Raw genomic sequence first — 27572 nt, 5'->3', positions numbered from 1 at the left:
ACTAAAGAACCTTGTCAGGTACCAAGGAACCTTACCAGAGACTAAAGAACCTCATCAGACACTAAAGAACCTCATCAGACATTAAATAACCTCATCAGGCACTAAAGAACCTCATTAGAGACTAAAGAACCTTGTCAGATACTAAAGAACCTCATTAGAGACTAAAGAACCTTGTCAGATACAAAAGAACCTCGTCAGATACTAAAGAACCTTGTCAGGTACCAAGGAACCTAACTAGGGACTAAAGAACCTCATCAGACACTAAAGAACCTCATTAGGCACTAAAGAACCTCATCAGATACTAAAGAACTTCATCAAATACTAAAGAACCTTGTCAGACATTAAATAACCTCATCAGGCACTAAAGAAACTCATCAGACACCAAAGAACCTCATTGGAGACTAAAGAACCTTGTCAGATACAAAAGAACCTCGTCAGATACTAAAGAACCTCATCAGACATTAAATAACCTCATCAGGCAGTAAAGAACCTCATCAGATACTAAAGAACCTCATCAGGCACTGAACCTCGTCAGATACTAAAGAACCTCATCAGACACTAAAGAACCTTGTCAGGTACCAAGGAACCTTACCAGAGACTAAAGAACCTCATCAGACACTAAAGAACTTAATCAGACATTAAATAACCTCATCAGGCACTAAAGAACCTCATTAGAGACTAAAGAACCTTGTCAGATACTAAAGAACCTCATTAGAGACTAAAGAACCTTGTCAGATACAAAAGAACCTCGTCAGGTACTAAAGAACCTTGTCAGGTACCAAGGAACCTTACCAGGGACTAAAGAACTTTAGCAAATATTAAATAATCTTATCAGACACTAAAGATCCTTATTCGGCACTAAAGAACCTCATCATTTACATTTTCAGCATTTAGCAGACGCTTTTTATTCACAGCGACTTACAGTCTAAGCAATTCAGGGTTAAGGGCCTTGCTCAAGGGCCCAACAGTTGCAACCTGACAGTGGTGGGGTTTGAACCAGTGACCTTCTGCTTACTAATCCAGTACCTTAACCGCTAGGCTACAACTGCCCTCATCAGGCACTAAAGAACCTCATCAGATATTAAATAACCTCATCAGACACTAAAGAACCTCATTAGAACCTCATCAGACACTAAAGAACCTCATTAGAACCTTACCAGACACTACAGAACATCATCAGACACCGAACGTTAGCTGGAGTGGTATAGAGCACAGCACTGGTTGGTTGTTGAGCATTCTTTGGAGCGTCACATTATGCTTTAACATCTGGAAGTCCAAGTGTTTGGATGCAAACTGTAAATTTGTAGAATTTAGCAATATAGCAGCACAGGAGTTAGCATGATTAGCATACTGTATACGTTTTTATATTAGCATTTTGCTAAGCTACACATTACGGCTGAGACCTAGCGGTTGAAAAGCGAAACACAGCAGGAGGCTCTAATAATAAAACACACACACACACACACACACACACACACACACACAGGTTTGTTGAGTGTGTGTGTGTGTGTGAGTTAGCAGCAGGCTAACACAAGTGCAGCACTCACACACCACACACAGCACGTAGCAACACCGCTAATTACCATCATGATCAGTCAGATACAGTGAGTAACCTGCTCCTCTCCCAGCGCTGATTTATCTCCTCTCTGAGTAAAACCACAATCCAGCCATGATTCACCACAGGCTTTACTCATCCAACACCACACGATGCATACACCGATCAGGCATAACATTATGACCACCTTCCTAATATTGTGTTGGTCCCCCTTTTGCTGACCCGTCAAGGCATGCATTCTGACACCTTTCTATCAGAACCAGCATGAACTTCTTCAGCAGTTTGAACTACAGGAGCTCGTCTGTTGGATCGGACCACACGGGCCAGCCTTCGCTCCCCACGTGCATCAATGAGCCTTGGCCGCCCATGACCCTGTCGTCGGTTTACCACTGATCCTGATAGATACTGACCCCTGCAGACCGGGAACACCCCACAAGAGCTGCAGTTTTGGAGATGCTCTGACCCAGTCGTCTAGCCATCACAAGATCCCCGCTCTGATTGAGGAGAACGAAGCTAACCAACGCCCCCTCCGACACGTGGGCAGCATGTCGTATGCATTTTATCACCTGCACTTTGACGAGTGCAGTGCAGCTTAGCGTTGTGTACGGAGAGACACACCCTGAGAGCACTCTTTCCTCATCTCTGTGCAGGCGCCATCAATCAGCCAGCAGAGGTCGTAACTGCACCAGTCATGAGAGACAGACCCCGTCCGACTTAGTCCCGCCCATCTGAACAACAGGCCAATCGTTGTTCATGTGGCCGCTCAGCCTCAGCCGGCAGGCAGAGCTGAGACTCGATACGATGTATTCGAGATCCCAGCTCTGGTTCCAGTGTGTGTTTTTACCGCTGCGCCACCTGAGCAGCCGTTGGTACGGCAATTTTATGAGTCGCTTTTACCGCGTCGTATCAAACAGTTTGTCTCATTGGAGGAGCTTTGAAAAAGTCAGCGGCAAACTGAGCGGCAAACAGGTGAGCAAAAATCATCACACTTCATAGGAAACAACGGCACAGCAGCACAAAAGTGGTTTTGCCGCTTCTTATGTGAATGCGCCCTGACTGTGGACAAAACTGGATTTTCCCGGAGGAAAGCCACACGGACACGGGGAGAACATGCAAGCTTTACACAGAAAGGACCTGGACGGATCCACCTGGGAATCGAACCCAGGACCTTCTCGCTGAGAGGCGTCAGTGCCGCCCCTGTTATGTTGTTTTCTTGTTTTTTTTCTCTCTCTCGAGCAGCAGCAGGTTTTCAGAGTGGGAGTCGGAGGAAAGTTGCTGGAGTCATGGTGATGAGATGGTGGATGAGACACACACACACACACACACACACACACACATTCACACACACCATGCTATTATTGTACGTCTGTTTGCCTCCAGCACTGCGCTGACATTTCAGATGGCACTGAAAAACGACGCTGCTCGTGCCAGACCCGCCTGGGCCGAAGAGAGATGGAGGAAGAGCAGAAGGACGACAGGCGGAGAGGAGCGAGGGGCCGAGGGGACGAGGGAGGGAGGGACCGAGGTGCACCGAGCGCCGAATCAAACCAAAACTGATGAGCCAGAGAGCACATACAGCTCCACAGTACAAAACGTGGTTTGGACGGAGCTGTCGGAGAGCGGGCGGCGGGGCTGATGGAGCTCGGAGTGAGAATGTGGAGGTGAGGAGGGAGAGAAGGAGACGAGGAGAGAGACTGAGTCGAATTTTAATGAATAGATTGCACTACGATGACTCACTACCAGCTATTTTTAGCACAGTGGTGCATTCGGAGTGTGTCTGTGTATGTGTGTGTGTGTGTGGGAAGGGGGGGTACTTTTATCCGTGTGTGTGTGTGTGTGTGTGTGTGTGTGTGTTTGCGACTGAACATCTGTGGCCAACAATCTGCAATAGTTTGACAAAGTGTCTCAACTGAGAGATTATTTGTACAAAGCTGTTGGGACGGTAGTAAAAAATGCAAATAAAGCAGTCAAATCTCAGCTGTGCTACCGGTCGGTTGGGCGCCCCCTAGCAGCAGACAAAACCAGCCGCTTATTGGCTGGGTAGGAAAAGACGGGACCAAAAAGTGGGCGGGGTCTTCGATGCAGTGTAAGGACCCTGGTTAGTAGACCGAGGCCCCTGCACAGAAGTGGAGGAACGTGGAGATCAGTGCGTGACTCTCCGTGTGCAAGACCGACCTCACTATTGGCTATGATTAACTGGGAGAAAACAAGCGTGATGCATAAATAAAATAGCAAAAAAACAAACAAACAAAAAAAACAATAATAATAATAATCATAATAATGAAAATAATAATAATAATGAAAATAATTATAGTCATAATAATAATAATAATAATGATAATAATGATAATAATAATGATAATAATAATGATAATAATGATAATAAACTAATAATAATAATTAGAATGATAAGAATAATAATAATTATAATAATAATAACAATAATAATAATTAGAATGATAATAATAATAGTGATAATAATAATAATAGTAATAATAATGATAATAATAATAATAAAAATAATAATGAAAATAATAATAAAAATAATAATGATAATAATAATTAAAACAATAATAATAATAATAGCAATAATGATAATAATAATGAAAATAATAATAATAATAGTAATAATAATAATAATAATAATAATAATGATAATAATAATAATAATAACAGTGACAGTAACAGTGACAACTTGGCAGTGGTGGGGTTTAAACCAACAACCCTTAAATTACTAGTCCAGCTGAGCTACCACCGCCTTTGTTTGGTAGGTGGGGTCAGTGCAGGGTCACTCCTAAAGCCGAGAGATTTAAGAGCCTTGCTCAAGGGTCCAACAGAGCAGAGATTTAATCCCTCGACCTGATTTCATGAGTAAACTGGATGTTCTTCATCATGTAACCAAACCTGAACTCCCTGGTACTTTACTGCTCATGAAGAGGGCGAGGTTTCGGACGTTACGGGTCTCACCTGTATCCCTATAGAGGAGCGGGGTGTCTTCAGGTACTCCTCAGCTTTGGACACCAGTACGGCTTTATCACAGGTCAGCACCGAACTGTGGGAGTCCGTGGACGGGTGTCTTTTTCCCGCCATGGCTATGGCCGCGGCTTCCATGGCGATGGTGACGGCTTTGGCGCTGTCCAGGCTGTCCGTGGAGTTGTAGAGGGCGCGGCCCAAACCCAGACCCATGCCCTCTGTACCCCATAAACCTAATAAAAGAGAGAAGGTGGTGACAACCTGGAATATTACGCAATCCTCGTCATGTGAGGTACTCCATGTGGACAAAAGTATTGGGACACCCCTTCTGGGTGTAATAAACCAGACCATCAGTGATAGGTGATGTGTGATGGTCAGGTGGTGTGTGATGGTCAGGTGGTGTATGATGATCAGGTGTGCGATGGTCAGGTGATGTGTAACAGTCAGGTGGTATGTGATGGTCAGATGTTGTGTAACGGTCAGGTTGTGCGATGGTCAGGTGGTCAGGAATAATCAGATGGTCAGGTGGTATGTAATAGTTAGGTGGTCAGTTGGTGTGTAATGTTCAGATGGTCAGGTGGTGTGTGATGTTCAGGTTGTGATGGTCAGGTGTGTGATGGTCTGGTTATGTGTAATAGTCAGATGATCAGATGGTGTGTGTTATGGTCAGATGGTGTGAAATGGTAAGGTGGTGTGTGATGGTTAGGTGGTGTGTGATGGTCAGGTGGTGTGTAATGTTCCGGTGGTGTGTGATGGTCAGGTGGTGTGTAATGTTCAGGAGGTGTGTGAAGGTCAGGTGGTGTGTAATGGTCAGGTGGTGTGTAATGGTCAGGTGATGTGTAATGGTTAGATGGTCAGGTGGTGTGTGATGTTCAGGTTGTGATGGTCAGGTGTTTGATGGTCTGGTGTAATAGTCAGATGATCAAATGGTGTGTAATTGTCAGGTGGTGTGTAATGGTCAGATGATCAGATGGTGTGTAATGGTCAGGTGGTGTGTAATGGTCATATGATCAGATGGTGTGTAATGGTCAGCAGATGTGTGATGGTCAGATGGTGTGTGATGTTCAGGTTGTGATAGTCAGGTTATGTGTAATGGTCAGGTGGTGTGTGATGATCAGATGTGTCATAGTCATATGGTGTGTGATGGTCAGGTGGTGTGTAATGGTCAGATGGTCAGGTGGTGTGTTGTTCAGGTGGTATGTGATGGTCAGGTGATGTGTAACAGTCAGGTGGTATGTGATGGTCAGATGGTGTGTAATGGTCAGGTTGTGCGATGGTCAGGTGGTCAGGTGATGGGTAATGGTCAGGTGATGTGTAATGGTCAGATGGTCAGGTGGTGTGTAATGGTCTGATGGTCAGATGGTCGGGTGGTGTGTAATGGTCTGATGATCAGATGGTGTGTAATGGTCAGATGGTTAGGTGGTGTGTAATGGTCAGATGGTGAGATGGTGTGTAATGGTCAGATGGTCAGGTGGTGTGTGATGGTCAGATGGTCAGGTGGTGTGTAATAGTCAGTTGGTGTGTAACAGTCATGCTGGGTGTACCTGCTCTGGCCAGGCGTCCCTCGTGGTAGGCATCTTGCGTGGACTCGGTGCTGCTCTGTGCCGTGATGGAAATGAGGGGTTTGGAGGTGCTGCGGGGGGGCACTGGAGGGGGCGTCCGCTTGTAAGTGGGGGTGCTGGGCGTGTAAGTGACCGCTGCAAGTAAAGAGACAACAAAAAAATGTGCGTTAGAGTTACACCCAAAATTAGCTACCTGACCTGAACTCTGATTAATTTTGGGATCCTGGGATTTTTGCGGTGAGAGTGGACCGTCCATCAAACGAGGCACATTTTGGGTTTTTTGGGGTGCTGGTGGACCCCAGAGTATCTAATAAAAACACACTGGAGCTTTGTCCAGTTAGCACTAAGGAAAATGAGCTTTTCCTCCACGTCCACACGTCACTCTGCTCTGAAGGAGCTTCTAAAACCGCCGTGGATTCTCTCCGAGTCTAAAACGTCTCTCCTCTGATAAAGCGCGGACGTACGAGCGCGTGAGAAAGTCTCCCGACGCTTATCATCGCCCGTCCCGCTCGGAGCGAGAGCGAGGGATTAGCCTAAAAAAAACGCCTTTCGGGCATAAATGAAAGTGGCCCTCTAATCCACCCCTGACGGACCTCGAAATGGCTTTCTGGGAACATCGTGTTCTTTTTCTATTTTAAACCCATTCTGTGCTCAAAAAAATATAAAATATTCAGTGAGGGAAAATTCCACGTCCTTCGTTTCCTTCAGTGCTGTTTCTGTCCGCCTGGCAGAGACGTGTACAGTTATTTTTTTACTCTGGTAAAGGGTAAGTTACAATAAAAAGAAGGTTTTGAGTTGTAAAAATGTTTTAATGTATATTTCAGCACAATGTTTCATTTAAATTCTGGTTAGCGCTTTATCTGCATGTTTTAAATCTTGTTTAGCTTCATCTCTGTCTAAATAAAATTGAATCACTGCTCTAAAACGTTCACATTTAAATTAGCGACATTTAGCGACTTACAATTATGACTGAATTTGAGCAATTCAAAGTTAAGGGCCTTGTTTCATTTTTTGGCTTCCTGGAACCGCAATCAAATGCTCGACCACTGACTGAACCCCCTAAACAAAATTCCTAAACAAGATTCCTAAGCAAGATTCCTAAACAAGATCCCTAAGCAAGATTCCTAAACAAGATCCCTAAACAAGATTCCTAAACAAGATCCCTAAGCAAGATTCCTAAACAAGATCCCTAAGCAAGATTCCTAAACAAGATTCCTAAACAAGATCCCTAAGCAAGATTCCTAAACAATATTCCTAAACAAGATACCTAAACAAGATTTTTAAACAAGATTCCCAAACAAGATTCCTAAAGGAGATTCCCAAACGAGACTCCTAAGCGGGATCCCTAAGCAAGATTCCTAAATGAGATTGCTAAGCAAGATTCCTAAGAAAGATTCCTAAGCAAGATTCCAAAACGAAATTCCTAAACAATATTCCTAAACGAGATTCCCAAACAAGATTCCTAAACAAGATTCCCAAACAAGATTCCCAAACAAAATTCCTAAGCAAGATTCCCAAAAAAGATTCCTAAGCAAGATTCCCAAACAAGATTCCTAAGCAAGATTCCTAAACAAGATTCCTAAATGAGATGCCTAAACAAGATTCCTAAGCAAGATTCCTAAAGAAGATTCCTAAGCAAGATTCAAAAGCAAGATTTCTGAACAAGATTCCTAAGCGAGATTCCTAAGCAAGACCCCTAAACAAGATTCCTAAGCAAGACCCCTAAACAAGATTCATAAACAAGATTCCCAAACAAGATTCCTAAGCAAGATTTCTAAAGATTTCTAAGCAAGATTTCTAAGCAAGATTTCTAAAAAAGATTCCTAAACAAGATTCCCAAACAAGATTCCTAATCAAGATTCCTAAGCAAGATTCCCAAACAAGATTCCTAAGCAAGATTCCTAAGCAAGATTCATAACCAAGATTCCTAAACAAGATTCCTAAACAAGATTCCTAGGCAAGATTCCTAAACAAGATTCCTAAACAAGATTCCTAAGCAAGATTCACAAGATACCTAAGCAATATTCCTAAACAAGATTCCTAAACAAGATTCCTAAGCAAGACCCCTAAACAAGATTCATAAACAAGATTCCCAAACAAGATTCCTAAGCAAGATTTCTAAAGATTTCTAAGCAAGATTTCTAAGCAAGATTTCTAAAAAAGATTCCTAAACAAGATTCCCAAACAAGATTCCCAATCAAGATTCCTAAGCAAGATTCCCAAACAAGATTCCTAAGCAAGATTCCTAAGCAAGATTCATAACCAAGATTCCTAAACAAGATTCCTAAACAAGATTCCTAGGCAAGATTCCTAAACAAGATTCCTAAACAATATTCCTAAACAAGATTCACAAGATACCTAAGCAATATTCCTAAACAAGATTCCTAAACAAGATTCCTAAGCAAGACCCCTAAACAAGATTCATAAACAAGATTCCCAAACAAGATTCCTAAGCAAGATTTCTAAAGATTTCTAAGCAAGATTCCTAATCAAGATTTCTAAAAAAGATTCCTAAACAAGATTCCCAAACAAGATTCCTAATCAAGATTCCTAAGCAAGATTCCCAAACAAGATTCCTAAGCAAGATTCCTAAGCAAGATTCATAACCAAGATTCTTAAGCAAGACTCCTAAGCAAGATTCCTAAACAAGATTCCCAAACAAGATTCCTAAATGAGACTCCTAAACAAGATTCATAAACAAGATTCATAAACAAGATTCATAAACAAGATTTCTAAACAAGATCCAAGCAAGATTCCTAAGCAATATTCTTAAGCAAGATTCCTAAGCAAGATTCCTAAACAAGATTCCCAAACAAGATTCCTAAGCAAGATTCCTAAGAAAGATTCCCAAACAAGATTCCTAAGCAAGATTCCTAAGCAAGATTCCCAAGCAAGATTTCTAAGAAAGATTCCTAAACAAGCTTCCCAAACAAGATTCCTAAGCAAGATCCCTGAGCGAGATTCCTAAGAAAGATTCCTGAGCAAGATCCCTAAGCAGGATTTCTAAACAAGATTCATAAGCGAGATTCCTAAGCGAGATTCCTAAGCAAGATTCCTAAACGAGATTCCTAAACGAGATTCCCAAACAAGATTCCTAAACAAGATTCCCAAACAAGATTCCTAAGCAAGATTCCCAAAGAAGATTCCTAAGCAAGATTCCCAAAGAAGATTCCTAAGCAAGATCCCTAAGCAAGATTCCTAAACAAGATTCCTAAATGAGATTCCTAAGCAAGATTCCTAAACAAGATTCCTAAACAAGATTCCTAAGCAAGATTCAAAAGCAAGATTTCTGAACAAGATTCCTAAGCGAGATTCCTAAGCAAGATTCTTATGATGTTGGCCCACCCTCTGCAGCTATAACAGCTTCACCTCTTCTGGGAAGGCTTTCCACAAGGTTTAGGAGTGTGTTTATGGGAATTTTTGACCATTCTTCCAGAAGCGCATTTGTGAGGTCAGACACTGATGTTGGACGAGAAGGTCTGGCTCACAGTCTCCTCTCTAATTCATCCCAAAGGTGTTCTATCAGGTTGAGGTCAGGACTCCAAAATCTCTTGGTGTGCTGGAGCATTAAGAGTTCCTTTCACTGGAACTAAGGGGTCGAGCCCGACTCCTGAAAAACACCCCCACACCATAATCCCCCCTCCACCACACTTTACACTCGGCACAATGCAGTCAGACAGGTACCGTTCTCCTGGTGACCACCAAACCCAGACTCGTCCATCGGATCGCCAGACGGAGAAGCGTGATTCGTCACTCCAGAGAACACGTCTCCACTGCTCTAGAGTCCAGTGGTGGCGTGCTTTACACCACTGCATCCGATGCTTTGTGTTGCGCTTGGATGCAGCTCGGACATGAAAACCCGTTCCATGAAGCTCTACACACTGTTCCTGAGATAATCTGAAGGCCACATGAAGTTTGGAGGTCTGTAGTGATAGACTCTGCAGAAAGTTGGTGACCTCTGCGCACTATGTTCCTCAGCATCCGCTGCCCCGCTCTGTCATTTTACGCGGTAACACCTGGTGGCTGAGTTGCTGTCGTTCCCAATCACTTCCATTTTGTTATAATAGCACTGACAGTCGACTGTGGAATATTTAGTAGAGAGGAAATGACACGACTGGACTTGTTGCACAGGTGGCATCACGGTACCATGCTGGAATTCACTGAGCTCCTGAGAGCGACCCGTTCTTTCACTAATGTGTGTAGAATCAGTCTGCATGCCGAGGTGCTCGATTTTATACACCTGTGGCCATGGAAGTGATTGGAACACCTGAATTCAATTATTTGGATGGTGAGTGAATACTTTTGGCAATATTGTGTAAATTTGAGTATCATCCGCATAGCAGTGAAACTGTCAGTGTCCTCAAACCTTTTCTCTCCAGCAAATATTGAGTAACTTCAGATCTTTAAGTTAATAACCACAGTTTACGGTTCCTGCTGCGACACAAATCATAACGCTGACATTTAGACAGTGATGCTGGAGCATTTGTTTCACAGCTTGATTAGCTCGTCCGGCGATTATATAACCCGCCCGCTGAGAAACACCAAACCTCAGACTGGGACACAAGCTGGGTGTTAAAAAAAAAAATGAACAGAAGCTCTGATCCTAAATCTGAACCAAGCGTGAACAGATCTCAGCTCGGTTGCAGGTCAGTTGCAGCTACACTTACCATATAGAAGCACTTTGTAGTTCTACAATTACTGACTGTAGTCCATCTGTTTCTCTACATGCTTTGTTACCCCCTTTCACCCTGTTCTTCAATGGTCAGGACCCCCACAGAGCAGGTATTATTTAGGTGGTGGATGATTCTCAGCCCTGCAGTGACACTGACATGGTGGTGGTGTGTTAGTGTGTGTTGTGCTGGTATGATGGAGTTTTTAAATACCGTGTCCACTCACTATCCACTCTATTAGACACTCCTACCTAGTTGGTCCACCTTGTAGATGTAAAGTCAGAGACGATCGCTCATCTATTGCTGCTGTTTGAGTCGATCATCTTCTAGACCTTCATCAGTGGTCACAGGACGCTGCCCATGGGGCGCTGTTGGCTGGATATTTTTGGTTAATGGACTATTCTCAGTCCAGCAGTGACAGTGAGGTGTTTAAAAACTCCAGCAGTGCTGCTGTGTCTGATCCACTCATACCAGCACACCACACAAAGCGCAGTCTGTTGCTTGATATTTGTACAGAGCATTGCCAATAAAGTTAAATCTATTTGTCTGTTTACATATCTATCTGTTCGTCTGTCTGTCCGTCCATCTGCCCGCCTATCCATGTTTTTCGGCGCCAAGCTTTATTCTGCCTCCCCAGTTTACGTAGTTCCATAAATCCTCCACATCCAACAGTAACATTTACACACATGAACGCTGTACAAGTACAACTCACTGCCTTCATTTGAGCCACACGTCAAGTTTATCACCAAGACCGCTTTTTATTTCCTGCCTCCGCCATCAACTCAACAATGATGATGCCAAAATGCTGCTAAATGGCGTCATTCTCTCCTGCCTGGTTTACTGCAACTCCCTTTCTAATGGCCCCCCTGCAGAGTCCTCAGGTCTCCCGTCCTCCATCAGCTTCACTGTATACCATCCTTCCCGCTCTGTCAGATCCTCAGGCACTGGACTTCAGTCAGTCCCACGTACCAGAACTCTCTCCTATAATCTCTTCATGACTGCTCCTCTATCTCTGCCTTCAAAGCTCAACTTTAATGGGACAGTGGGAACCTAGTGGGTAGATCTTCGGACTATCAATCATAAGATTATCAGTTTGAAACCAGGCTCTCCTTTGTAGCCACTGTTGGGCCCTTGGGCAAGGTCCTTAACCCTGTCTACTCCAGGGGCGATTTACAATGGCCGACCCTGTGCTCTGACCCCGGCTTTCAAACAAGCTGGAATACGTGGAAAAAACGGGATTGATAAAGTATCTATCTGTCTGTCTGTCTGTCTGTCTGTCTGTCTGTCTGTCTGTCTGTCTACCTCTCTATCTGTCTGTATGTCTATCTATCTGTCTATCTATTTATCTATCTATCTGTCTGTCTGTCTGTCTGTCTGTCTGTCTGGCTATCTGTCTTTCTGTCTTTCTGTCTTTCTATCTATCTATCTATCTATCTATCTATCTATCTATCTATCTATCTATCTATCTATCTATCTATCTATGTCTATTTGTCAGTCTGTCTATCTATCTCTGTCTACCTTTCTATCTGTGTATCTATATCTGTCTATCTATCTGTCTGTCTGTCTGACACACACACACACACATACATACTGTATATATATATATATATATATATATATATATATATATATACAGTGATACAGTGTATCACAAAAGTGAGTACACCCCTCACATTTCTGCAAATATTTCATTATATCTTTTCATGGGACAACACTATAGACATGAAACTTGGATATAACTTAGAGTAGTCAGTGTACAGCTTGTATAGCAGTGTAGATTTACTGTCTTCTGAAAATAACTCAACACACAGCCATTAATGTCTAAATAGCTGGCAACATAAGTGAGTACACCCCACAGTGAACATGTCCAAATTGTGCCCAAAGTGTCAATATTTTGTGTGACCACCATTATTATCCAGCACTGCCTTAACCCTCCTGGGCATGGAATTCACCAGAGCTGCACAGGTTGCTACTGGAATCCTCTTCCACTCCTCCATGATGACATCACGGAGCTGGTGGATGTTAGACACCTTGAACTCCTCCACCTTCCACTTGGGGATGCGCCACAGGTGCTGAATTGGGTTTAGTCCATCACCTTTACCTTCAGCTTCCTCAGCAAGGCAGTTGTCATCTTGGAGGTTGTGTTTGGGGTCGTTATCCTGTTGGAAAACTGCCATGAGGCCCAGTTTTCGAAGGGAGGGGATCATGCTCTGTTTCAGAATGTCACAGTACATGTTGGAATTCATGTTTCCCTCAATGAACTGCAGCTCCCCAGTGCCAGCAACACTCATGCAGCCCAAGACCATGATGCTACCACCACCATGCTTGACTGTAGGCAAGATACAGTTGTCTTGGTACTTCTCACCAGGGCGCCGCCACACATGCTGGACACCATCTGAGCCAAACAAGTTTATCTTGGTCTCGTCAGACCACAGGGCATTCCAGTAATCCATGTTCTTGGACTGCTTGTCTTCAGCAAACTGTTTGCTGGCTTTCTTGTGCGTCAGCTTCCTTCTGGGATGACGACCATGCAGACCGAGTTGATGCAGTGTGCGGCGTATGGTCTGAGCACTGACAGGCTGACCTCCCACGTCTTCAACCTCTGCAGCAATGCTGGCAGCACTCATGTGTCTATTTTTTAAAGCCAACCTCTGGATATGACACCGAACACGTGGACTCAACTTCTTTGGTCGACCCTGGCGAAGCCTGTTCCGAGTGGAACCTGTCCTGGAAAACCGCTGTATGACCTTGGCCACCATGCTGTAGCTCAGTTTCAGGGTGTTAGCAATCTTCTTATAACCCAGGCCATCTTTGTGGAGAGCAACAATTCTATTTCTCACATCCTCAGAGAGTTCTTTGCCATGAGGTGCCATGTTGAATATCCAGTGGCCAGTATGAGAGAATTGTACCCAAAACACCAAATTTAACATCCCTGCTCCCCATTTACACCTGGGACCTTGACACATGACACCAGGGAGGGACAACGACACATTTGGGCACAATTTGGACATGTTCACTGTGGGGTGTACTCACTTATGTTGCCAGCCATTTAGACATTAATGGCTGTGTGTTGAGTTATTTTCAGAAGACAGTAAATCTACACTGCTATACAAGCTGTACACTGACTACTCTAAGTTATATCCAAGTTTCATGTCTATAGTGTTGTCCCATGAAAAGATATAATGAAATATTTGCAGAAATGTTAGGGGTGTACTCACTTTTGTGATACACTGTATATATACAGTATGTATGTGTGTGTGTGTGTGTGTGTGTGTGTGTGTGTGTCAGACAGACAGACAGATAGATAGACAGATATACATTTAGATGTTTACAAATTTTTGGCCACATAGTGTGTGTGTGTGTGTGATAATCGTTCAATCACAATAAAAGAACAATTGCAGAAATCATTAAAAGCCCAGGCGTGGCATGACTGGCATGTGATAAAGCACCAAGTTCTCCAAAACCTGGCTTTCAGATCGCGACCCATAAATAAACCGGGACTTCCCGCCGGGTTCCTGCCAACCTGCCGATCCAGACTGATCCCCGCCGCTCGTAGCTCTCATCTGTTCGGCAAGCTGCAGATTATAAGCAGGAAGGAGAAACGGGGGGCGCGGCGACGGCGCTGATTGATTCCATCTTTATTACGCGCTCTCCTGGCATGAAAAGACATTAAGAGGTGAAACGGGAGAATCGATGGCAGTGCGTGGCGCTGATAGAGGTGCCCGGGGTAAATGACATCATTTAACGGGCGTCTGGAAAACAAGCCAAAAGGACTCGTTAGTCTAACTGCTCGCTAACGGCTTTACCCTTCAGGCGGAGCAGCTCTTCACCAGCCTGGTGCCACCCGAGACCCACGTCCTCCCCTGGCACCATCGTGTAACACCATCATGTACACCATCACTATCAAAATATTTAGGATCTTTTGGATCGAATGTCTTGTTTCAGTGTCCAGATAGGTTCCACTGGGTACTGCAGTGGTCCGGCTGCCAACTGACCATGCAGTGTGTGTGTGTGTGTGTGTGTGTGTGTGTGTGGACACAAACACAAACTATACACACAAACACACTATACAATACACACACACTATACACACAAACACACACTATACACACAAACACACTATACAATACACACACACTATACACACAAACACACACTATACAGACACAGAAAACTATACAAACACACACTATACACACAAACTATACACACACTATACACACACTATACACACAATCTATATACACACACACTATACACACAAACACACACACTATACACACACACTATACACACACAAACACTATACACACACTATACACACAAACTATACAAACACTACACACAAACACACTATAAACACACACTACACACAAACACACTATACACACAAACTATACGCACACTATACAATACACACACTGTACACACACTATACACCCCACACACTATACACACATAAACACACTATACACACACACAAACAAACACACACACACTAAACACACACAAACTACACACACTATACACAAACAAACACTATACACACACACACTATACACACACAAACACACACTATACACACACACAAACAAACACACACACACTATACATACACACTATACACACACAAACACTATATACACAAACACTATACACACACTATACACAAACACACACTATAAACACACACACACACACACTGTGCTCCTACTGAGGCGCCTTAATTCTGAGTGATAATCTGACTGAATGACGAGGGAGCGCCCGACGCCTTCTTAGCGCTGAAGGCAATCCCAGCATTCAGTGTGGCACGACTTTTCTCACAAAAAACAACAAACATGGTGGACGAATAAAAGTGGAGCAACCAACGGAGTTCCTTTCACATGTAAATAAATTCTCATCGATGTTTAATCTGTATAAAGGTGTAATTATACGAGTGTCATTTATTTGTAGATTCAGGCTTGTGAGGGACGGTTTAACCGTTTCTGGTACACGGAGGGAGACCTTAGCTGGCGTGCTAGCTGGTTTGAATGGTCTGAGGCTAACTGTGTTAGCTTAGTGAGCTAAAACCCGTTGATGTAATCACTGTTTATTATTTATTAGGATTTTAACGTCATGTTTTACACTTTGGTTACATTCATGACAGAAACAGTAGTTACTCATTACACAAGGTTATATCAAACACAGTCATGGTCAATTTTGTGTCTCCAGTTCACCTCACTTGCACGTCTTTGGACTGTGGGAGGAAACCCATGCAGACATGGGGAGAACATGCAAACTCCACACAGAAAGGGGATCAAACTCCCCACCTGGGGATCGAACCCAGGACCTTCTTGCTATGAGGTGACAGTGCTACCCACTGAGCCACCGTGCCTCCTGTAATCGCTAAGTAGAGCGTCTAAATAATCTGCCTTAAAAGTTTAATGTCTTATTAGAATCCTGTCTACTGAGGCAGCTGATCAGGTAGAATGAAGGCAGCAGGGCAGCTCACTAGGTTTTCAGACAGACCCCAGATCTCTTATCACCGCTACGCAGAGGACACACACAGCTGTACCTTCCTTTAAAAGCTACCAACAACAACACCGTCAGCCATGTCCTGGACTGTCTCATGGATGTTAAGTGTTGGATGTCAAAAAACTTCAATCAGTTAAACAATGACTGAACTGAAGTCTTCATACTCAACCATACCAACGCCACCACAACAGCAGGCAACAAGATGGGGCCACTGTGTATCCTAGCCGTATTAAGAACCCCTCATTGTCATTTAAAAAAAAAAATCTTTAATTACTATTTTATGTCTTGATGTGTTTTATTATTGTCTTGATTTTATTATACAGCACCTTGATCGTCACTCAAAGCTGTTGAAGGTGCTTTATAAATAAATCAAAATGACTCGACTTGTTCTGGTCAGAACATTGGTCAAGAACAGACCGCCAAAGTTGTAGGATTGTTCTCTGTCAGGTGGGTTTGGTGCCACCTCGGTCCCGTTGATCTGATTTAGCTGTTAAAGCCCCTGTGGGTAAATGAAGCAGGAGATTAAATCATTAACGGGGACGATCTGAGAGGTTTCACAGCTAAATCAGATCAAACGTCTCACACGGTTCCTCATCCAATCGATTTACTGCGGCGAAATCGGCGTCCTTTATGAGATCTGGCACTTAAAGGTCACTGCTCGCTGAGTCAGCTTACAATTCTACGCCAACTATAGGGCCAGAAGTATGTGGACACCCTACCTCCTTATCTACCTCATTAAACCTCCCTGAGTCAATGCTCTTTTGACTGGATGAGCACCAGTTCCCACAGACATCTCCAAAATCTTGTAGAGAGCATTAGGACGATGAGGAGGAGGAGGTGATGAGGAGGACGATGAGGAGGAGGAGGACAATGAGGAAGAGGATAAGGAGGAAGACAATGAAATACTTAAGGAGGACGATCAGGAGGAGGATGAAGAGGAGGATCAGGGAGACGATAAGGAGGATGATCAGGAGAAGTACGAGAAGAATAATGAGGAACATGAAGAGGATGAGGAGGACGATGAGGAGGAAGATGAAGAGGAAGATGAGGAGAACGATAAGGAATATGAGGAGGTAAATGAAGAGGAAGATGAGGAGAATGATGAGGAATATGATGAGAAGGAAGATGAGAAGAATGATTAGGAATATGATGAGGAGAATGATGAGGAGGAAGATAAGGAGTATAAGGTGAACGATGAGGAGAACAATGAGGAAGAGGAGGAGGAGGATGAGGAAGAGGATGAGGAGGAAGATAATGAAATACTTAAGGAGGACGATCAGGAGGAGGATAAAGAGGAGGATCAGGGAGACGATAAGGAGAATGATCAGGTGGAGTATGCGAAGAATAATGAGGAGGATTATCGTGAGGAACATGAGAAGGATGATCAAGAGAAGGATGATGTGGAGGAGCATGAAGAGGATGAGGAAGACGATAAGGAGGAAGATGAAAAGGAAGATGAGGAGGAAGATGAGGAGGACGATGAGGAAGATGAAGATGAGGAGGACAATGAGGAGGACGATGAGGAGGAAGATGAAGACGTGTGTCCACACTTTTGATCACATTTGTGTGTGTATATAAGAGAAAGTCAGAGTAAAGATTGGGGCTCCGGTTTCCTCCCACAAAGTCTGTGTGTGTGTGTGTGTGTGTGTGTGTGTGTGTGTGTGTGTGTGATGGACTGTAATGAATGCGGGCAGTGCCAGCGATGGACCGTGAACGATGCCACTCTGAGTGACAGGACCGGGATTGCTAAAACATCACGGGTGAAGACAAAACAGCCTACAGGGACGGGTGGCGTGACGCTGCGAGATGAAAACATAGCTGCGCTGTGGTAAAGGCGTGAACCCGGGGGGGGGATAGATTAAAATTTAAAGTGGGTGCAGCATGGCAACCCGGGTCCTGAGAACTTAGGTTCAGTTCCAAGTAGTTTTGTAAACGTCTGCATTTCCCCAGCATGTAGAAGGTGGATTGGCTGCAGTTCTGTCCCTGAACCTAGAGTTTCCAGGTGGCATCTGACCTGCAGTGACCATGCCCAGGATGAAACGTTAAATAACAAATAATGCCCCCCACCCCACCCCCTTAGATGTACCAGCGTCCACTCATCCACAACTATGTTGAGCCCTTTTACTCAAAGAAGTGGGGATAAGGGTTCGGGGTTCTCAGAGAGTTCAGAATCCCAGCGCTGGTGAGCTAGAGGAGATGAGGAGAACGATAAAAAGAATTAGGAGGATGATAAGGAGGATGAGGAGGACGATCAGGAGGAGTATGAGGAGGATGATCAGGAGAACGATAAGGGGGATGATGAGGAGATCGATAAGGAGTATGAGGAGGACGATAAGGAGGATGAGGAGGACTATCAGGAGGAGTATGAGGAGGATGATAAGGGGGATGATAAGGAGAACAATAAGGAGGACAATAAGGAGGAAATGAGGAAGATGAGGACGATCAGGAGGAGTATGAGGAGTATGAGGAGAACGATAAGGAGGAAGATGAGGACGATCAGGAGTATGAGGAGGACGATAAGGAGGATGAGGAGGAGGACGATAAGGGGGATGATAAGGAGAACAATAAGGAGGACAATAAGGAGGAAGATGAGGACGATCAGGAGGAGTATGAGGAGGATGATGAGGAGGAGTATGAGGAGGACGATAAGGGGGATGAGGATGAGCAGGATTAAAAGGAGGAGTATAAAAAGGATGATGAGGGGGATGATGAGGATAACAATGAGAATAACAATGAGAACAATGAGGAGGACGATGAGGAGAAGTATGAGGAGTATGAACAGGATGATAAGCAGGACGATAAGGAGGATGATGAGGAGGAGTATAAGGAGGATTATGAGGACTATGAGGAGGACAATAAGTAGGATGATGAGAAGTATGAGGAGGAGTATGAGAAGGATGATCAGGAGGAGGATGCTGAGGAGGATGATGAGGAGGACGATGAGGAGGACTATGAGGACTATGAGGAGGACAATGAGTAGGATGATGAGGAGGATGATGAGGAGGATGATGAGGACTATGAGGAGGACAATGAGTAGGATGATGAGGAGGACGATGAGGAGGATGATGAGGAGGATGATGAGGAGGATGATGAGGAGTACGATGAGGAGGATGATGAGGAGGACGATGAGGAGGACTATGAGGACTATGAGGAGGACAATGAGTAGGATGATGAGGAGGACGATGAGGAGGATGATGAGGAGGACAATGAGGAGGACAATGAGTAGGATTATCGTCCCCACTTGTCCGCTTTTGGTTAGCGGCTTTTTAGCCACAGCGTCGTCCTAGCTTGTTTTAGCATCCTGCAGACTGGGTTCATTTCCAGTTCCTGCACTGGCGCCCAGTATATTGGGAGTCTGTAGTTTCCATGCACCTACGGCTGCGTCCCAATCCACATTACAGCGCAGCAAATTAGCACACCACCGTTAGCGTCGCTACTGTTTCTGTACGTCGGTTGCGGTGCAGGATGCTCAATATAAAAGAATAGACTCATACAGTTGAGAGAATAAAGCGGGCGTGGCTTTACCTGGTGGTTGTTGGGGGGGTCGGTCCACGCTGCCTGATGATGGAAGGCGGAACTGGATCCCTGCGAGGAAACGACACACGTTATGCTAACACACAGCGTTTCAGCTCTACACATCATGCTAACACACATAAAGCACGACCCAGACAGGCAGAACACAGGGTTAAAAAGGGTGTGGCTGCTGAGCGCTGACCAGTGACCGGTTATGACCAGTTTGTGCTTCTTTCTTCCCCAGAGGCGTAAAAAAGCTCATGACAACGTAAAGCTTGCTCGACTGTGGAGAGTCACACGTGTTCTAGAAGCCACTTTACTTACAGTCACCGACGCCTCGTTGGGCTTTAATCTGCTCCAGGTGGGCGTGTTTCTATTTACCGCGGTCTCTCTTTTACAGACTTGCCGGCTCCTCTGGTGGCAACCTGCTTTTCTGCATCTGGCTAAATTTTTTTGTGTCACAGACTCCGCCCACTTCGCATCGCAAATGAAAGCTCCGCCTCTGAAAATAAATGACATCCGGCTGCTTCGTCGCATCGCTGCCACTAGCCCACCAGTGCTGAGATCCGGGTGCCTACACAGACACACTACTGTCTGGGTCTCTGTAGGATCTGTATTTTTCTTGTGACTAAGATCATATATACACACTGATCAGCCATAACATTAAAACCTCCTTGTTTCTACACTCACTGTCCATTTTATCAGCTCCACTTACCATTTAGAAGCACTTTGTAGTTCTACAATTACTGACTGTAGTCCATCTGTTTCTCTACATGCTTTGTTAGCCCCCTTTCACCCTGTTCTTCAATGGTCAGGACCCCCACAGGCCCCCCACAGAGCAGGTATTATTTAGGTGGTGGATGATTCTCAGCACTGCAGTGACACTGACATGGTGGTGGTGTGTTAGTGTGTGTTGTGCTGGTATGAGTGGATCAGACACAGCAGCGCTGCTGGAGTTTTTAAACACCGTGTCCACTCACCGTCCACTCTATTAGACACTCCTACCTAGTCGGTCCACCTTGTAGATGTAAAGTCAGAGACGATCGCTCATCTATTGCTGTATGAGTATGAGGAGAACGATAAGGAGGAAGATGAGGACGATCAGGAGGAGTATGAGGTGGATGATGAGGAGGAGTATGAGGAGGACGATAAGGGGGATGATAAGGAGAACAATAAGGAGGAGTATGAGGAGGATGATAAGGAGGATGATGAGGAGCAGGATGAGGAGTTATTTAACATTGCACTGTTAATACTACACCACCAGAAGTATCAGCACCCCATGAATCAACCATTTGTCACCCCTATGGGGGGCAGCAGAGGGGGGCGGTACAAACACAGATCTGAGCTCCAGATCTGCAGTGGGGTGAGAACTCCCCCCTCCGTGAGGTAACACCCTCACCCATCAGCTCTGATATTAAACAGAGGACGAGTCGTTTTCATCATAATGAGCCGAGTGGAACGAGAACGTCGCTCGGAAAACCGTTACTCGGGAATCACGGCCGAGTCCTTCAGCGCTACGACTCGCGTTTCTGAATGGGACAGAGGGGATGCTGGGAAAATCGTCCCACACGTCTGTGCTATAATGAAGTCGCCAGAGTTAAAGAGTGTTTAACTGGTTCTGAAAAAACCAGAGTGGAAATCCCATCAGGCTGATTTTTTTTCTCATTATATACACTACATGGTCTCATTTTTCAATTATTTAAAGGAAATTATAGCTTCTAACTTTTCAGCAGCAGTTTAGGGAAGGCCCTCTCCTGTTCTGGCATGAAGAAAATCTCGGTTTAAAAAACAAGAAACTCCAGCACACAGCACAGTCCTGCACAGAGTCCCGACCTCAGCCTCACTCAACAGCTCTGGACTGAACCGGAACCATCCCTTGACCAAAGTGGCACAAATTCCCACACACAGACGTACTTCAAAGTCTGGTGAGAAGCTTCTCAGAAGAGCGGCTGTTGTTGTAGCTGAAAAGTCACATCAAGGTCACTCTGTTTTAATATAGTTTGAAGATGAGGAGGAGTATGAGGAAGAGTATAAGGAGAACAATGAGAATGATGAGGAGTATGAGGAGGACGATCAGGAGGACAATGAGGAGGAGGATGGCAATGAGGAGGAGTATGAGGAGAAAGATGAGGAGAACAATGAGGAGGACGATGATGAGAATGATGAGGAGGACGATGAGGAGGACGATGAGAAAAATGATAAGGAGAAGGATAAGGAGGACAGTAAGAAGGAGGATGTGGAGGATGATAAGTATGAGATGTAAGATGAGAAAGATGAAGTGAAGAAGGATGAGGAGAAGGATGAGGAGGACAGCGAGGTGGATGTGGAGGATGATCAGGAGGAGTATGAGGAGGAGTATAAGGAGGACAATGAGGGGGCGATGAGGAGTTTGAGGAGTAAAAGGAGAAGTATGAGGAGATCGATGAGGAGAACAATAAGGAGGACAATGTGAAGGAGGATGAGGAGGACAATGAGGAGTAGTATAAGAAGGAAGATGAGGAGATGAGGAGTATGAGGAGGACTATAAGGAGAATGATGGGGGAGTATGAGGAAGATGAGGAATATAAGGAGGAGTATGAGGAAGACAATGAGGGGGACGATGAGGGGGTGATGAGGGGGAGTATGGGGAGAAGTATGAGCAGGACAATGAGGAAAACGATGAGGAGAACGATGAGGAAGAGTATGAGAAGGAAGATAAGGAGATGAGAAGTATGAAAAGGACGATGAGGGGGATGATGAAGATAACGATGAGGAGGACAATGAGGGGGACGATAAGGAGGATGATCAGGAGAACAATGAGGAGGAGTATGAACAGGATGATAAGAAGGACGATAAGGAGGAGGATGCTGAGGAGGAGGAGTATACGGAGGAGTATGAGGAGGACGATGAGAAGGATGATCAGGAGTATGATAAGAAGGATGATCAGGGGGACAATGAAGAGGACGATGAGAAGGATGATCAGGACGACGATGAGGAGGATAAGGAGGATGATGATGACTATGAGGAGATCGATGAGAAGGACGATCAGGAGGACAATGAGGTGGAGTATGAGAAGGACAATGATGAGGAGTATGAGAAGGAGTATGAACAAAACGATGAGGAGGATGATGAAGAGAACAATGAGAAGGACGATGAAGGGGACGATCAGGAGGATGATGAGGAGGACAATAAGTAGGATTATGAGGAGAACAATGAGGAGGACGATGAGGAAGAGGATGAGCAGGATTAAAAGGAGGAGTATAAAAAGGATGATGAGGGGGATGATGAGGATAACAATGAGAACAATGAGAACAATGAGGACGATGAGGAGAAGTATGAGGAGTATGAACAGGATGATAAGCAGGACGATAAGGAGGATGATGATAAGGAGGAGTATAAGGAGGACTATGAGGACTATGAGGAGGACAATGAGTAGGATGATGAGGAGGACGAGGATGAGTATGAGAAGGATGATCAGGAGGAGGATGATGAGGAGGATGATGAGGAGGATGAGGAGGATGATGAGGAGGACGATGAGGAGGACTATGAGGACTATGAGGAGGACAATGAGTAGGATGATGAGGAGGACGATGAGGAGGATGATGAGGAGGACGATGAGGAGGACTATGAGGAGGACGATGAGGAGGACGATGAGGATGACGAGGAGGATGATGAGGAGGATGATGAGGAGGATGAGGAGGATGATGAGGAGGACGATGAGGAGGACTATGAGGACTATGAGGAGGACAATGAGTAGGATGATGAGGAGGACGATGAGGAGGATGATGAGGAGGACGATGAGGAGGACTATGAGGAGGACGATGAGGAGGACGATGAGGATGACGAGGAGGATGATGAGGAGGATGATGAGGAGGATGATGAGGACTATGAGGAGGACGATGAGGAGGACGATGAGGATGACGAGGAGGATGATGAGGAGGATGATGAGGAGGATGATGAGGACTATGAGGAGGACAATGAGTAGGATTATCGTCCCCACTTGTCCGCTTTTGGTTAGCGGCTTTTTAGCCACAGCGTCGTCCTAGCTTGTTTTAGCATCCTGCAGACTGGGTTCATTTCCAGTTCCTGCACTGGCGCCCAGTATATTGGGAGTCTGTAGTTTCCATGCACCTACGGCTGCGTCCCAATCCACATTACAGCGCAGCAAATTAGCACACCACCGTTAGCGTCGCTACTGTTTCTGTACGTCGGTTGCGGTGCAGGATGCTCAATATAAAAGAATAGACTCATACAGTTGAGAGAATAAAGCGGGCGTGGCTTTACCTGGTGGTTGTTGGGGGGGTCGGTCCACGCTGCCTGATGATGGAAGGCGGAACTGGATCCCTGCGAGGAAACGACACACGTTATGCTAACACACAGCGTTTCAGCTCTACACATCATGCTAACACACATAAAGCACGACCCAGACAGGCAGAACACAGGGTTAAAAAGGGTGTGGCTGCTGAGCGCTGACCAGTGACCGGTTATGACCAGTTTGTGCTTCTTTCTTCCCCAGAGGCGTCAAAGCTCATGACAACGTAAAGCTTGCTCGACTGTGGAGAGTCACACGTGTTCTAGAAGCCACTTTACTTACAGTCACCGACGCCTCGTTGGGCTTTAATCTGCTCCAGGTGGGCGTGTTTCTATTTACCGCGGTCTCTCTGATGAGGAGGATAAGGAGGATGATGATGACTATGAGGAGATCGATGAGAAGGACGATCAGGAGGACAATGAGGTGGAGTATGAGAAGGACAATGATGAGGAGTATGAGAAGGAGTATGAACAAAACGATGAGGAGGATGATGAAGAGAACAATGAGAAGGACGATGAAGGGGACGATCAGGAGGATGATGAGGAGGACAATAAGTAGGATTATGAGGAGAACAATGAGGAGGACGATGAGGAAGAGGATGAGCAGGATTAAAAGGAGGAGTATAAAAAGGATGATGAGGGGGATGATGAGGATAACAATGAGAACAATGAGAACAATGAGGACGATGAGGAGAAGTATGAGGAGTATGAACAGGATGATAAGCAGGACGATAAGGAGGATGATGATAAGGAGGAGTATAAGGAGGACTATGAGGACTATGAGGAGGACAATGAGTAGGATGATGAGGAGGACGATGAGGAGGATGATGAGGAGGACGATGAGGAGGACTATGAGGAGGACGATGAGGAGGACGATGAGGATGACGAGGAGGATGATGAGGAGGATGATGAGGAGGATGAGGAGGATGATGAGGAGGACGATGAGGAGGACTATGAGGACTATGAGGAGGACAATGAGTAGGATGATGAGGAGGACGATGAGGAGGATGATGAGGAGGACGATGAGGAGGACTATGAGGAGGACGATGAGGAGGACGATGAGGATGACGAGGAGGATGATGAGGAGGATGATGAGGAGGATGATGAGGACTATGAGGAGGACAATGAGTAGGATTATCGTCCCCACTTGTCCGCTTTTGGTTAGCGGCTTTTTAGCCACAGCGTCGTCCTAGCTTGTTTTAGCATCCTGCAGACTGGGTTCATTTCCAGTTCCTGCACTGGCGCCCAGTATATTGGGAGTCTGTAGTTTCCATGCACCTACGGCTGCGTCCCAATCCACATTACAGCGCAGCAAATTAGCACACCACCGTTAGCGTCGCTACTGTTTCTGTACGTCGGTTGCGGTGCAGGATGCTCAATATAAAAGAATAGACTCATACAGTTGAGAGAATAAAGCGGGCGTGGCTTTACCTGGTGGTTGTTGGGGGGGTCGGTCCACGCTGCCTGATGATGGAAGGCGGAACTGGATCCCTGCGAGGAAACGACACACGTTATGCTAACACACAGCGTTTCAGCTCTACACATCATGCTAACACACATAAAGCACGACCCAGACAGGCAGAACACAGGGTTAAAAAGGGTGTGGCTGCTGAGCGCTGACCAGTGACCGGTTATGACCAGTTTGTGCTTCTTTCTTCCCCAGAGGCGTCAAAGCTCATGACAACGTAAAGCTTGCTCGACTGTGGAGAGTCACACGTGTTCTAGAAGCCACTTTACTTACAGTCACCGACGCCTCGTTGGGCTTTAATCTGCTCCAGGTGGGCGTGTTTCTATTTACCGCGGTCTCTCTTTTACAGACTTGCCGGCTCCTCTGGTGGCAACCTGCTTTTCTGCATCTGGCTCATTTTTTTTGTGTCACAGACTCCGCCCACTTCGCATCGCAAATGAAAGCTCCGCCTCTGAAAATAAATGACATCCGGCTGCTTCGTCGCATCGCTGCCGCTAGCCCACCAGTGCTGAGATCCGGGTGCCTACACAGACACACTACTGTCTGGGTCTCTGTAGGATCTGTATTTTTCTTGTGACTAAGATCATATATACACACTGATCAGCCATAACATTAAAACCTCCTTGTTTCTACACTCACTGTCCATTTTATCAGCTCCACTTACCATTTAGAAGCACTTTGTAGTTCTACAATTACTGACTGTAGTCCATCTGTTTCTCTACATGCTTTGTTAGCCCCCTTTCACCCTGTTCTTCAATGGTCAGGCCCCCCACAGAGCAGGTATTATTTAGGTGGTGGATGATTCTCAGCACTGCAGTGACACTGACATGGTGGTGGTGTGTTAGTGTGTGTTGTGCTGGTATGAGTGGATCAGACACAGCAGCGCTGCTGGAGTTTTTAAACACCGTGTCCACTCACCGTCCACTCTATTAGACACTCCTACCTAGTCGGTCCACCTTGTAGATGTAAAGTCAGAGACGATCGCTCATCTATTGCTGCTGTTTGAGTCGGTCATCTTCTAGACCTTCATCAGTGCTCACAGGGCGCTGTTGGCTGGATATTTTTTGGTTGGTGGACTATTCTCAGTCCAGCAGTGACAGTGAGGTGTTTAAAAAGTCCATCAGCGCTGCTGTGTCTGATCCACTCATACCAGCACAACACACACTAACACACCACCACCATGTCAGTGTCACTGCAGTGCTGAGAATGATCCACCACCTAAATAATACCTGCTCTGTGGGGGTCCTGACCATTGAAGAACAGCATGAAAGGGGGCAACAAAGCATGCAGAGAAATAGATGGACTACAGTCAGTAATTGTAGAACTACAAAGTGCTTCTATATGGTAAGTGGAGCTGATAAAATGGACAGTGAGTGTAGAAACAAGTAGGTGGTTTTAATGTTATGGCTGAGGTGTGTTTCTGCACTGTGATTCCCAGGAAAACCGGACCCACTGTGACCCTGATCAGATAGCAAAGTATACAAATAATAAAAAATAATAATCATGAGAATCAGGAGGTGTGCATAAACTTTCGACCATATAGAGGATGTTTCCCCAAATACTGAAACCTCAAGACTGACTGATAAGTTAATGTTAACCTTCGTTTGTGTTTTTATCATTCATTCATTCATTCACTTATTCATTCATTCTTTTGAAACATTCATTCATTTATTCATTCATTCTTTTGAAACATTCATTCATTCATTCATTTGAAACATTCATTTGTTTATTCATTCATTAATTTGTTCATTCATTCTTTTGAAACATTCATTCATTCATTTATTCTTTTAAAACATTCATTCATTCATTTATTCTTTTGAAACATTCATTCATTCATTTATTCTTTTAAAACATTCATTTATTTATTCTTTTGAAACATTCATTCATTCATTTATTCATCCTTGTGAAACATTTATTTATTCATTTATTCATTCATTCTTTTGAAACATTCATTCATTTATTCATTCATTCATTCATTTGAAACATTCATTTGTTTATTCATTCATTAATTTGTTCATTCATTCTTT

At 44.8% G+C, this 27572-nt stretch overlaps 1 protein-coding gene across 1 annotated transcript in view; it reads right to left on the bottom strand.

Moving 5' to 3' along the window:
* Positions 1-27572, bottom strand: part of dlgap2a (discs, large (Drosophila) homolog-associated protein 2a) — a 95691-nt gene that overhangs the window by 12979 nt on the left and 55140 nt on the right. Inside the window, exons 6-12 of the mRNA XM_063006749.1 lie at positions 25509-25568; positions 24051-24110; positions 23482-23729; positions 20007-20070; positions 19800-19859; positions 6073-6225; positions 4523-4761 (exon numbers count right to left, since the gene is read on the bottom strand). Coding sequence (XP_062862819.1) covers positions 4523-4761; positions 6073-6225; positions 19800-19859; positions 20007-20070; positions 23482-23729; positions 24051-24110; positions 25509-25568 — 884 coding nt within the window. The remainder of the gene's footprint in view (positions 1-4522; positions 4762-6072; positions 6226-19799; positions 19860-20006; positions 20071-23481; positions 23730-24050; positions 24111-25508; positions 25569-27572) is intronic.

This window comes from Trichomycterus rosablanca, chromosome 13 (genome assembly GCF_030014385.1).
Source record: "Trichomycterus rosablanca isolate fTriRos1 chromosome 13, fTriRos1.hap1, whole genome shotgun sequence".
Lineage (NCBI taxonomy): Eukaryota > Metazoa > Chordata > Actinopteri > Siluriformes > Trichomycteridae > Trichomycterus > Trichomycterus rosablanca.
Note: the sequence above shows the minus strand (reverse complement) of the source record. Positions and strands in the feature narration are given on the sequence as shown.